Below are 14,214 nucleotides of genomic sequence, written 5' to 3' on the forward strand. Positions count from 1 at the left end.
AAGGTTTTCTCTTCCATTCTTAATCATTAAGAACAGTAGGAATTATTTTGGTTAATTCAAGAAACTGGCAATTTTATATATCAAAGCATTAATTAAGAGTCACATCTATTGATTTTTTTTTGTAACTGGTGTCTAAAATTCTTCCTTAGTCCTGTTTAAGCATAAAAAGAAAACATTTAATTGGAAGCAGTTTATTTATTCTTTTTGACTGATAAATTACTTTAAGATTCAAGCACTAACAACTCTTGAATCAGATTTTTTCATTATCATATATATTGGATCATATGTATTTCCAAATGTAGCTGATTGTGCTTAATTTTGGTCAGTGTATTTTAAAGTAGATATAATATTGAAAAAAAGTACATTATAAAATAGCAAAGAATGTCCCATAGAAATAAGACACCTGAAACATTGAAATCAGTGCAACAAAGAATAAAAATGATTAGGTACACTAGAGGTAGTAGATGACTTCAACAGGGGAGATGGGTATTAGAGGAGAGCAGAAAGGGTAAATAAACTCCTTGAAGGGTGAATTTACAAACCTCCAATATTGGGATATTTTTCAAGGGAATTTACTTAAAGTGTCTGGATTGGTTCTTGTTATTAGGAGTATAATTTAGTATTGCAATAAAAGGAAACCTAAATATTAGAGAGAGAGAGTTAGTTCATGACTATGACATACTAATAGTCAGTCAATCAATTAGTAAAAGTCTCTATTATGTCTTAGATTTAGTGCCTTCAGATTATATGCTCCTTGTGGGCAGGGACTGCCTTTTGCCTTTCTTTGTTTATCTAGTGCCAGCTTCTGATCAGGAAATGGGGAAAGGGAACTGAATCGGAGTATGGTGTGTAAAGTGTAAGGAGATGAACACCCACCATTATTTCTCCTTTTGGAGGTAGGCAGAGTTTTAAATTTCTTTTATCTACAATGTTTGCATTTCAAAGACTGTTCAAATCTAGAACTGTATTCATCTTTTTAGAATGTCATTCTTACATTTTCCTTTACTTTCCTTGACATCATTTTATCCTTTTCTTATTGCTGATGCATAATCCTATGTGGTTATGCCTGAAATTTCCTAGAACAACATGACTTATCTCTCTTCCTACTGCTCAAAATGTTGATGTGGGAGCTTTGTTGCCTGACAGAGACACATTTCTGGATTAATTGGATCTAGGATTTCTTTCTGATAGTGGCATTTGCATTCCAGTAATTTTCCTGTATTTAACTTTTTTTTCCCATAATGTTCTTCTGGGAGACTCATGGTTTTTACTTTAACTTTTTGAGCCCTATTTTCTACATCATTCATTTCAGATAATAGATACCTAAAATGTTCTTAGATTTTCCTCATTAGATTTTTTGCTGATATTTCTTATCATAGCATTGCAATTTTGAGTTTAATTTCCTCCTCTGAGTGTCCACTGCTTTGCTAAGATTTTCCTGTTTTCATTCAAGACCCTAGATTTTCCTTCTGAACTTTTTTTTTTTTAGGTTTTTTGCAAGGCAAATGGGGTTAAGTGGCTTGCCCAAGGCCACACAGCTAGGTAATTATTAAGTGTCTGAGACCGGATTTGAACCCAGAACTCCTGATTCCAGGGCTGGTGCTTTATCCACTTGTGCCACCTAGCCGCCCCTGAATTTTTTATTAACTCTACTTCACTTGTTATTTTTTCCTTCCTTTCTATTAGTCCTTCTAAGCACTCTAGTTATCCTGTTCCATTTTCTCAATTCCTGGTTATAGTTATTTAAGAATTCTTTTATTTTGGAATTTTAGCTAGGGATCCCTTTACTTCATGGTGCTGTTTTATTTTGTCAGAAGGATTTTTTTTTGTTATTGTAAATCATTATTTTTATTCTGTCTGTTATCTTTTTTTTTCTTGTAGGAATTTTCTTTTAGGAAAAATTCTTGTAGGATTTTTCTTTCATGGTTTTTTCCCTTTTTTAAAGTTTTTAGTTTATTTAGTGCAATTCCAGTTATTTTGTTATGTTGAAGGACAACTAGGCTTATATACAACTAATCACACCCTTTTCTCACAGCTTTAAGAAAATCATCACTAGCAATCTCTACTAACCTCAATATTCATTAAAGTTTTACAACTTTGACTATATGTAGTCATTATTTTCCTCTCATAAGGCAGGAGTTCTGGGAGCATATTTTCAAAGGATTGGCTAAACCTAGGAAGTTCACTTAGTTGGAGCCTCTAATCCAGAAAAAGAGTTGGGAGACTAAATAGCTGAAAGCAATCTGGGGTTGTGCTGTGGGTAGATATCTAGGTAAGCAGGTGGTTGGTGATTGATGTTTAGAAAATTAGGCACTTTTATCTTAGATATAGCCATAGGGGGATGGGATTCAAGAAATAGGACTTCAGTCAATTTCGGACAAAAAAAAGATAAGACAAAATTTATGTTTTTAGGGTACCAAGAATGTCAATGCAAACCTTTTAGTAATTGGAATCCAGACATACATGGTTAGATAGGACAGGACCAAGAAGAAAAAATAAAAAAATCATGACTTCTTGCAGTATTACTGGGATACTGTATTCATAGGATCTTCTGTTTTCTCTGCCTGTGAGCAGGGTTGGTCCCAAAACCTCAGGCAGGACTAAATTTGCCAGTGGGGCATAAATGACTCCAATTAAGGTTACTGGAATATTCAAGGCCAGGAGTTAATGTTGATCATCAAAGTAGCACTTCATGTTTTTTAAATAAAATTTTAAATGATATTTTATCTGTGATTCAAAAATAAATGGATTGATGGGGTAGATAAGAGATTCAAGTGGTACTATTTGTGATAGATTTGGAATGTGAAGACTTATGGAATGACATAACCTATTTATTTCATTTTATTCATTAAAGCACCACCAAAAGATATCAAGATCAGGACCAGTTTTGTCTAGATAGGAAACTCCAGATGAAAGACTCAATATCTGACCAATTCTTCTTAAAGTGAGCGAATTTTATAGAAGTGAGTGAATTGTCAAGCTTTATGAAATATTAAAGGCAGAGTTCACTTTATGTTCCTTTTATTCAGCTTGTACTGAAATGCTCTAGATTCGTTTTCCAAATTCTACTCTGTGAAACCCCAGTATTTCCCCACAATATGAGAGGAGTAGAGCTTTTATGAAAACATTTTTTGCTAGCCATATTTTCCTTTCCACTATACCAAGTATGAAAACATATACATCAATAACATTTACATGTAGTAATATGGCTTAATTTTCAGAATTTTGCTTTCAAATTTTTCTGACATCCTTTTTTATCTCAGATGTGTTCCATACTCTTTGACTCCTCAGACCTGCCATTATGGATTCTTTCAGTATATTTCAAATCTGTACAATTTTCCATTGTCATATAAGTGGGAAATGTTATTCTAGATGCTGTCAGATAATTTTCATGGCCATGATAGCATCTTTTTCTAAAATAGTATGACTTAGGAGATAAATATCTTTGGCAGGTTAAGGGGGATGCACTGTTTTGGATAGTCATCATTTAGAATATCACAGAATATAAGAAGCCACTCTGAAGGAGGCATTTCCATATTTTTGTGGATCAATATGCAGGGTACTGTATTAAGTGGCTTAGAGAAAATGATATCCATCCTTGAGCTGTGTTTTCTAAACATCTAGAAAAATACATGCAGATAACAAAATAATGTGAAACCTGAATGGATACCATTGTTAGCATAAACATGTCCAAAGTAAGAATATGTGCACAGAAAGTAATGATTCATGGAGCATAGTAATGTGACTTCCATATTTAGACACTGTGGTGATGGCAATTTAAGCCTTCAGCATTTTCATCTTTTATGATAACATTTTATAGTGAATGCTGGATTTCCAAAGATATTTGAATGGTAGGAAACTGTTTTGGTCATTGAGGATTGCATTTATAATCATAGAAGGTTCAACTTGACAGGACATTAATCTTGACCTTAATCTAAATTTTTTCATGTTACATATGGGGAAACTAGGACTCTGATAGAGTTATAAATGACTTGAGTTAGAAAAAATAGTAACTAAATTCATATGGAGGAACAAGAGGTCAAGAATATCAAGGGAATTAATGGAAAAATGCAATGGAAGATGGCCTAGCTTAGCACTGGCTTAGCCTTATTAGATCTAAAATTATAAAGTATCAGTCAACGAAACTGTTTGGTACTGGCTAAGAAATAGAATATTGGATCAGTGGAATAAATTAGGTACAAAAGAAATAGTAAAATGTCTATAGTCATCAGCTGTTTGATAAACCCAAAGATTTCAGCTTCTGGGATAAGAACTCATTCTTTGATGATAACTGCTGGGAAAACTAGAAGATAGTATGACAGAACCTAGGTATAGACTAACATCTCACACCCTTTACCAAGATAAGGTTAAAATGAGTACAAGATTTAGACATAAAAGGTGATATCATAAGCCATTTAGGAGAACAAGGAAACCTTTACCTGGAAAGGGGAGCAATTCATGACCAAAGAAGAGATAGAGAACATTATAAAATGCAATGGATAATTTTGGTTGCATTAAATTGAAATGTTTTTGCACAAACAAAACTAATGCAGCCAAGATTAAAAGGAAGGCAGCAAGTTGGGAAACAATTTTTACAACTAGTATCTTTGCCAAGAAAATCCCAAATGAGATCATGAAGAGTTGGACACGACTGAAATGACACAACATAGGGCAGGCTAAGTGATACAGAACACTGGCCCTGAAGTCAGGAGGGTGTGAGTGTGTTAAAATACAGCCTCAGACACTTGATACTTACTAGCTTTGTGACCTTGAAGTTAAACCCCTTAGCCAACCCCCCCCAAAAAAAAACCCAAAATGAAAAGAAAATTAAAATGACACAACATCAAAATTAGATGTATCATGCAACTAAGTATTGAAAGGTAAGTAGACATGTGATACTACCCCCCCCCCAATAGTCAGTCTCTTTTTCCAGACTTTTGAGAATCTTCAGGGTTATTAGAGGTTGAAGAGCCCTGGGAAAAGTTGAAGCATGCCCTCAACTTTAACCTCTTATTTATCTATCTATAATCTACTATTTATCCTCAAAATATAGTTTCTAAGTTGATGGATTATAATAATGTAAAGATTCAGTAAGCAAATACTATAGTTGTGTTCTAAAATCTCTCTTAGCTCTCTATTTTTAGATTTTGTAATTTTTAATAAAGTGTTTAGATATAGGAAGAATTTAAGAGGAAAACCTGGGAAAAATCTATGTAGTCTGACTGGCCTGGCTTCTCATTTTATACTGAGGAATGGAGTATTCAAAGAGTAACCATGACCATCTTGATTATCCCCAGGAATCAACCTCACCCACTTTAAGCTAGACTTCACCCCTTTGAGTGAGGGCATCCTCTTAAATCCTTTTCTTCCAGATTGAGTTAGTTAGTTAGGACATGTTGGTTTATTTAAGGTCAGCCACATTTAATTTGTAGGACAAGAGTCCAAAGGTAGTCTGGAATGACTGTTCCCCTTGGAAAAAGAGTACTAAGATGAGTTAAGTACTGTCTCTACCAGAATATTTATTTAGTTATAGCTTTTTTTAATATAAATTTTAAATAGCAATATTCAAAATTTGATTTGAAAACATTTTTTTAGAAACCTCTATTAATTTACATACAAACTAAAAAGGAAATAACTTCTATAAAATGTAGGATGTTATTTGTGTTATTTTATAATGAAAAATAACATTGTTCTCCATTCTTAGATTCATAGTTCATTTCCTAATTTCAGTGAATTGTCCAAAAATTAACCTATGTAGAAATAGCATATCTTCATTTAATCTTAAAGATACTACCTTTATATAATACAAAGGTACTTGCCATCTTGCTTCCATGAAGTGGTGATGAAATAAATTTATTAATTTGATATTTGTTCGATCCTACAGTGATCGCTTTGTCTTCTGAACTCTTTTAATAGTTAATTCACTATTCATTCAATCCTTATTTCCTGCCATATATTATTCCGTGTGTATGTGTGTATACATGCATGTGTGTTTACATATATATGTATGTATGTATAGTATGTATAATTTGTCTTAAGATTTTCTACCGCAACCAAAGATGAGGGACAGCCATGTGCTATACTTATACCCCCTATAATGGCCTAAAAATATATGTTAGCTGATTATAATTGCATTCCTCCACATATTTGGGGATTTTTAAAAAATATTATCTACTTCAGTTTAAGCACCAAAAAAAATTGTTGTTTCTTAACAGTAATACTTAATAGAGAATGCATATGAGAAGGCTTTGATGTTTCTTGTTATTTTATAGCTTTGGGTTTTTAATACAAGACTTTTAAAGGCATTATCTTTAAAGTTGAGGTAGCTGTCGCCACTTGAGAATAGAAACATTGGTTTTGCTTACTTGATTTCAAGTGGAAGGTTATCTCTAATGGATATCTAAGAGAAAAGAATATTTAAATCTAATTTTATTATTTTTTCTAATAAAATTATAGCTGTCAGCTAACTTCTCAAGTCACCATACCTAAATATAAATTTAAAGTGAAATGTAGTGCAAAATTGAAAGATTGCTTGCCTGGGTCTTTTCCTTCTTCCTTGCCTTTGTATTTGAAGATTTGCATTTTCTACAACTAAGTGTTGTTCTTCTAGTTGCATTCCCAGTCCATTAGTGAACTATATATAGTTCCTTTACTGCTCTGGTTATCTTCCCCTAGAGTTATTTCAATTTGTTAAAGCCCTTCCTAAAATAAGTAGCCTAGAACTGAAGACATTCATGCTATATTGCAATTATGGCTTTTGAGAAGAGGAGAGAACAGTATGACTATAACTTTCCTTAGTCTAGATACTTTTTCTATTGAAACAGCCTAAGATTGCTTTCCTTCATTGATTACTCTATCACACTGTTAAGGCCTAATGAAATTCAGTTAAATTCCTTAGATCTTCTTTACATGAAACATTATTTTTTTTTTTTAGGTTTTTGTAAGGCAAATGGTTAAGTGGCTTGCCCAAGGGCACACAGCTAGGTAATTATTGTCTGAGGCCGGATTTGAACCCAGGTACTTCTGACCAAGGCTGGTGCTTTATCCACTATGCCACCTAGCCGCCTCTGAAACATTATTTTTAATATATTTTTTCAATTATTTTTGAACCTAAATATAGGACTTTACATTTGAAATTTAAATACTTTTTGGTGATGTTAATTATTGTACTGATGATAAATTGCCAATCTCAAATTAACATTTTCCTAATGGATCCTTTTCTTATTTTCTTATCTTTTTGATCAGTCTCTAAAAATTAGTAGTTATTTTTTATACTGTCTTTTTATTAATTTATGTAATTCTTAGATTTTTTGCTGTGTCAAGACATGTGACTTTTGGTTTCTCCTAAAAATTTTCATTGTTGAAGTGACATTGATGGTACTCTTAATTTTTTTCTTCCCATCCCTTCTCCTCTACCTCACTTCTATATTATTTTTATTATTATTAGTTATGATCATTTATATTTTTATTCAAGTTCTGTAATGCCTATAATTTTTACCTGATAACACAATCTGTGAAAATATCAACACTTTTATTTATCAGTCCTTTTAATTCTTATTTTAATTGTCCAAAATAATGCCTTTTTATATTAATAAAATGATGTGAAATGTTAAATAAATGCTAAATGATCGACATCAGTTAACCTAGAGCTTGTACTTTGGAAGTTGTTCATTTATTTCAGTTGGGTATGTCTTTTTGTGACCCCATTTGGGGTTTTCTTGTAAAGAAACTGGCTTGACATTTCCTTCACCATCTCATTTTACGGAAGAGGAACTGAGGCAAACAGGGTTAAATAATTTGTCAGACACTCGACCCACTGTGCCACCTAGCTGTCATGCTTTGGAAATATGTATTCAATTTTGTCATCTTGTCAACTGATTGATTTTAAAAAATCATAATTATTTTAGAAGTATAAATTTTAATTATGTATAAAAGATAAGCAAAGGGGGTGGCTAGGTGGTGCAGTGGATAGAGTACTGGCCCTGGAGTCAGGAGTACCTGAGTTCAAATCCGGCCTCAGACACTTAATAATTACCTAGCCATTTGGCCTTGGGCAAGCCACTTAACCCTATTGCCTTAGGAGAAATCTAAAAAAAAAAAAGAATAAGCAAAATATTTTCTCAAGTCAATAATTAGTTTTTTTCCTGAGGAGCAATATAATTTATTTTACCAATTTTAGTATAGTGAATGAATCCTCATTAGACATATGTAGGAAGCCATAAATTATATTGGGCAATAAATATGATTCAGTATACAAAGTAGTAAATAAGTACTTCCATTTTTTCAGGCTGGAAAATAAGAATTCATTATATAATTATTTGAAATTTCAATAGCTCAGTTTCTTGTATGACTGTCACTCCCAATTCTAACTTCATTTACTTGGATTTTTATTTTTAGGTTTTTTGCAAGGCAAATGGGGTTAAGTGGCTTGCCCAAGGCCACACGGCTAGGTAATTATTAAGTGTCTGAGACCGGATTTGAACCTAGGTACTCCTGACTCCAGGGCCGGTGCTTTATCCACTACGCCAATAGGCGGCTGCCTATTTACTTGGATTTTTGACATTTTAGTCCTACCATCATTGTATCTATGTGCTTTAAAAAATGATGGCACAGCGCAGCTAGGGAGTTGAGTAGACAGAGCAACAGCTTTGGAGACAAAAGACCCTAAGTTCAAATCTACTCTCAGGCTCTTGACACTTACTAGCTGTATGACCCTGAGCAAGTAAATTAACCCTGATTGCCTTACCAAAAAAACCCAAAACAAACAAAAAAGTGATTACTCAATGTTTAAATGGGCTCCATAAATAATACAGTAATAATTCTATGATTATTTGCATTTGAGGGCTATAGATGGATTTTTTAAAAAAGTGTACTTGAATGTATGCACTTCCATTTGACAGATTGCTACTTTAGAAAGTTAAGCAGAATGTCTTCAACTTAGTCATCTTATCTGATTTCTTTAAAAGTCAAAATTATTTTAAAAGTATAAAATTCCATTATGTATTTTGTTTCATTTGATATATATATTTTTTAGATTTTGACCTAAATAAGTATAAATTAGTACTTACGATTTTTTTCCCAAGGCACTACCAAAAAACATGGTGTCTCGACTTTGCGAATCCAAAAAGGCCTGTGCTGCGGCTGATATGCAACTTCAGGTATGAATTATTATTTGGTTTTGTTCTATGTTTAGTCAGAATAGTAATCTAAGATAAACATATATCTTATGTTCTTGCTAATATGGCACATTTATTTAAAGGTGCTAACCAAAATCTTGTAATTTCATATTTTCTCAAAGCTAATCCCTAGAGTATTAAAAATGACATAAAGAAATTAAACCTGTTTTTTGTTGCATTTTGAATTTTATTTATGAAATGAATTCATGAAATGAAAAGTCAAAGATAAATAAAAATTAGCATATTTTTATTTTAGATTTCAACTTTTGAGTATATTAGGTGGCTTTAATCTTCTTTTTGTGTCATGGACCACTTTGACAGGTGAAGTCTGTGAACTCCTTATCAAAACAATATTTTTAATTCATGAAATATATAAGTAATAAAGAAAATGAGTTAATATTGCAGTATAGTTATTGGAATATTTTTAAAAGCAAGTTCACAAGTCTCATATTTAAGAACCTCCGATTTATATAGAAATAGTTTAAGTTAAGATAAAAATTATTTTTAAGGACTTTTAAATAATTTTAAAACAAGTATTTTATAACTGATGAATCTGGTTTTGCCATTATCCATTTGTAGGAATACTTGTCTTTTCAAAGCCCATGTTGTGGCTTTCTCTTCTTGAACAAATGTTTTAATATTTTCTTTTAAAAGGAAAACCATGCTAAAAAAATCTTTGCCAGCACATTTTCTTATGTCCAACTTTAGTATTACACAATAGAGGCTTGTATGGGGGAGCCAAAACAAAGTTGGAAAAGAGAAATTTGAAATAAGTCTACTGAGTGGTTTGAAGTAGATTTATCATTTTTTGAAATTGTTAGCATGCTTTTCTTTTAAAAACAATGCATTGTTTTAAAATGGTGTTTTGCAGACTTTCGTCCCAAGGTGGCATTTAACATTTCCCCTGCAAATTTCAATGCACAATACAGTTATGTCATACATGAATAGCTTTCTATTTCTATGTCATACACAGCTTACTATCAACTGAAGTATTAGTATGTCCTATTTATTTTACAGGTCTAAGTTCTATACCTTTTTTTTTTTTTTTTTTTTTTTTTAGTTTTTTTGCAAGGCAAATGGGGTTAAGTGGCTTGCCCAAGGCCACACAGCTTGGTAATTATTAAGTGCCTGAGACCAGATTTGAACTCAGGTACTCCTGACTCTTGGGCTGGTGCTTTATCCACTGCGCCACCTAGCCGCCCTTTAGTTCTATACCTTTTTTCCAGTGTTTATGCACCACAAAAGACATAATACATTTTGTAGTTTTGAATGTATTTAATTGTTTAAATTAAAGATAATGTCTTTTATCATTTTTCAACTGAAATATTTAAGTCATAATTATTTTTTCAGTTATGGTATTCTGTTACTCTTTTCCTTTCATTTGATGTATTTTCAGTTTTTCACTCAAAATGTTGGTTATTCATGTGTTTATATATGAAGAACTTTGTATTTACACCATTAACTCTTAAGTTATTATTGTATTATATTAAGATGGTATTTATATTTTAAATCTGTTCATTTACAGCAGTCTATTGAAGATACTCTAGCAGTATGGTAGACTCGCAGAAATACTTGATTTTTCCTGGAGTCAGTGAAGTCAATATCCTTGCCCTTAAAGGCCTGATATATGTTGTTTATTCCTACCTTTCAAATACTTGAGTATGCACAAAATACAGTACGTTATAATAGATTGCATAGATCTTGAAACTATTAAGTGAATTGTAGCCAATATATGGAATCTAGGACCAACCTAAAAGAATTATCTATTTGTATCAGAGTTTAGCTGTAACTTCTCTGGAAAGATATATTCTCCAAGTTATAGCTGTTTTCTAGTCTGAAAACTTTTATTTTATAGAAGAAAAAAACTGGGTCCCATGGTATTAAATGATTGTTCTTGGTCACAGAATTGATCGCGATTTGAATTCAACCAATGCCATTTCCACTTCATAGAAGAGAGAAGCAAAAAGTTTGAGTTGAATTGCAGCTCCATTAGACAAAGTCAATATTTATGTTTAAGAAATGACTGCATTTTATTAGCTGGTGAAAGCTCAAATTTAGTTTAGAACTATAATCCTCTATCTAGATCAAGCCATAAGCTAGAAGTTATTTAGAATTTTTATTTTATCCAGACTAATTGCTTTTCCTTTCAAGTTAACAGCTGCACATTCTCTACAAATTCCAGATCTATCTTGGCTAGATAAGGGTCTAAAGCACAATATATTTATGACAGAATTTCCTTTTAAAATACAGGATAGACTCTTTGGCTTTCTTGCCTTAGTTAATACTACTATGAAATTTCTAAGGTATTTCAGTAAAAAGCATATTCTCCTTTGTTCCAGTTTAAGTGTGAAGTGCAGTTTTACAAATCTTGGAAAGCTTCAATGTTAATTTTCTTGGAAATGTACTTGCCCTTTTTCTACTCTTTAATTATGTTTTAATTACATATAGCCTACCCCTGCTTCTTTATTCAGAGGCGATCATTTTCTTTCTGGCCATCCAATTAAGCTAGGATTCTTTTTAGGCAAATACCTGATTCTAGTGCAGTTTTCTAATATTAAGTACTATTGCCCTATTTGCCTTCCTTTGCATTTTCTTCTACAACTACATTATAATCCTTTGTAGTATCTGATGGCCAAACACTAGTTTGCAATTTCACTTTCATGTCACTTTCCTGTATTAAGACTTGTCACCTTAGTGCATAGACACTGACACATCAGTTGTCTTTATTTTAAAAATATAGAATTCCAGGAAGAAATTTTAAAGGCTTTGCTGTAGTCCCAAAAGGTCATATCTGTAACTCTGTTTTCTCACACTTTCAATTACTTAAATATTGGCAAACTTCCAATCTTGTGGTTAAAAACTTAATTTGAGATATATATATATATATATATATATATATATATATATATATATATATATATAGAGATAGAGAGAGAGAGAGAGAGAGAGCTATACTCATACTCATAACATTCAAGGTTTCTAATGTGTACAACTGCTAATTTTGAGGTTGATAGTGATTCTTTAATCATTATCATAGTTCTTATAGTTAATATGAAAACATCTCTGTATTTATAATTGTGTAGGTATTTTTCAACTGTTAATCTTTTTTTTTAGTCTTCTGTGTTTGGTAAACCACATCTTAAATGCCAAAACCAAATATATGTTTTTCTGTCTAGGTCTTCTATGCAACTTTGGATCAAATCTACCATGGGAAGCATCCCTTAAAGAGGTCAACCACAGACATTTTAAAGGAAACACAGGAAAAATTTTATGGGCTCCCATATGTACCAAACACTGTGAGTACTAGACTTTAATATTACCTTTTAAAGGTCTGAAATTCTCTTGCTTGAGCAGGGGGGTAAACTGTCATCACCTTCTGACCCACAAAACATGAAATTCTTGAATTTCTAGGGAGAATTTTCACAACTGAAGGTGGAAAATGTATTATGTTCATTTATAAAATTTCTGAAACTTCATGGCAGTTCTAAAAAATCTTTCTATTTCCCCTAGGAATACGTTTGCTTGACTTCTATGATTGTGACAGAAATTAATCACTACAGTTAATTTATGTTTTTCCTTCCATTTCCATTCATTTATTCATGACAGCTAGTGGGGAAAAAAGTAGTTCATTATTCATGAAAAGATCAATGGCTTGATTGAGTCCTAGTTATTGTTAGCAGTAATAGTAAGGAATTTTTTTTTAACCTGTACCACCTGACTTGGCAACCAATTAATTTATGATTTTGGGGTGAGCCTTCTAAAGGACCTCTGTTTCTTCAACTATAAAATGAGGGAGAGAATTAGATAAACTTTTTCAGTTTGGGGAGGTTTGGAATCTGTTTCATGACATTGGATATTGGAACAGATTTTAATAAGTATGGTTTAATAAGGAGTCAACTATAGTTACGGAATCAACCATAGTTGCCTGCTGCTTCTTAGATGAGTAGTTTCTGTGTTTGAAACACACATTTTTGTATCTATTTTGAATGTGTCATTTTCATTGCATTCCTTGTCAAAATTTTTGAACCAAAAGAAACTTTCTGGTTTTATTCTTCTACTTCTGACCCCGCCCCCCCCCCCCACCTCTTGCTTTCTGCTTCTAGACTAAATACTTGGGAATATAAACAATTTAATTCTTGGTTTCTGTACTGGTGGAAGAGAACAGTTCTATGTACAAATCAAGATGACATAATCCAACTTTGAGATCTTAGATGCACTTTGGTTTGTAGTTTTGAATATGAGTGACTATATCTAATGTTCTGGGTTATACAGAAGACTTGAAACAAAATAATGAAACTGTACTATAAAGACCTAAATCAAGAGAATCTAGAAAGCTCTTATGGTTCTGTTAAGCAGCAATGAGCTCAGTTGCACACACGCTCATTCTCTCTATTTTTTTCTGTAACTTAAACTTTGCTGAGGAGGATGCATAGATTTTAGATTGACACCTCTCTCTGATTACCACACTTCTAACCCCCTATTGCAGGTTGAATCTCCCAGAGTATGTTTACATAAAGTTTAAAGAAGTTTGTGGGTCTTTCCCATCACAGCATTTTCTTTTAATGGTCAAATCAAAAAGCATTTATTAAGAATACAATACAGGGCTGTCCAAAATGCAGCCTATGGGCCGCATGAGGCCCATAGGGCGATTTTTATGCAGCCCACCTGTTTACTAAATGCTTTAGTAAACAAAGCCAAGTTCTCATTAAAATGACAAATTAAAATATGTTGTCTGTTGTTTCAATAAAAAAATTTTAAAATAAGGTTGGATAGCCCTGGTCTAATATATGTCAGAAACTTTACTGAGCATTTGGAGCATTTTGTTTGTTTTTGAATATTTTATTTATTTTGCAAGTGAACTTTATTATTACAATAATTTTATTATGAGAATAAATATAACCCCCCCCCCCAGGAAGATGAGAAACCTCAAGAATAGTGAGAGAGAGAGAGAAAAAAAAATATACTTCCATTTGTGTTCAGATTCCAGTGGCTCTGTCTCTGGAGTGAGTTGCTTTCTTTATCATAAGTCCACCAGAGA

General features: G+C 32.4%; 1 protein-coding gene across 2 annotated transcripts in view; it reads left to right on the forward strand.

The window, feature by feature from the left end:
• MIPEP (mitochondrial intermediate peptidase) overlaps window positions 1-14,214 on the forward strand; it is a 196,654-nt gene that overhangs the window by 82,449 nt on the left and 99,991 nt on the right. For both annotated transcript variants that reach the window (XM_074216207.1, XM_074216206.1), the window contains exons 15-16: window positions 9,084-9,158; window positions 12,353-12,472. In XM_074216207.1, the coding sequence (XP_074072308.1) occupies window positions 9,084-9,158; window positions 12,353-12,472 (195 nt within the window). The remainder of the gene's footprint in view (window positions 1-9,083; window positions 9,159-12,352; window positions 12,473-14,214) is intronic.

Source organism: Macrotis lagotis, chromosome 1, assembly GCF_037893015.1.
Source record: "Macrotis lagotis isolate mMagLag1 chromosome 1, bilby.v1.9.chrom.fasta, whole genome shotgun sequence".
In the NCBI taxonomy this organism is placed as follows: domain Eukaryota; kingdom Metazoa; phylum Chordata; class Mammalia; order Peramelemorphia; family Peramelidae; genus Macrotis; species Macrotis lagotis.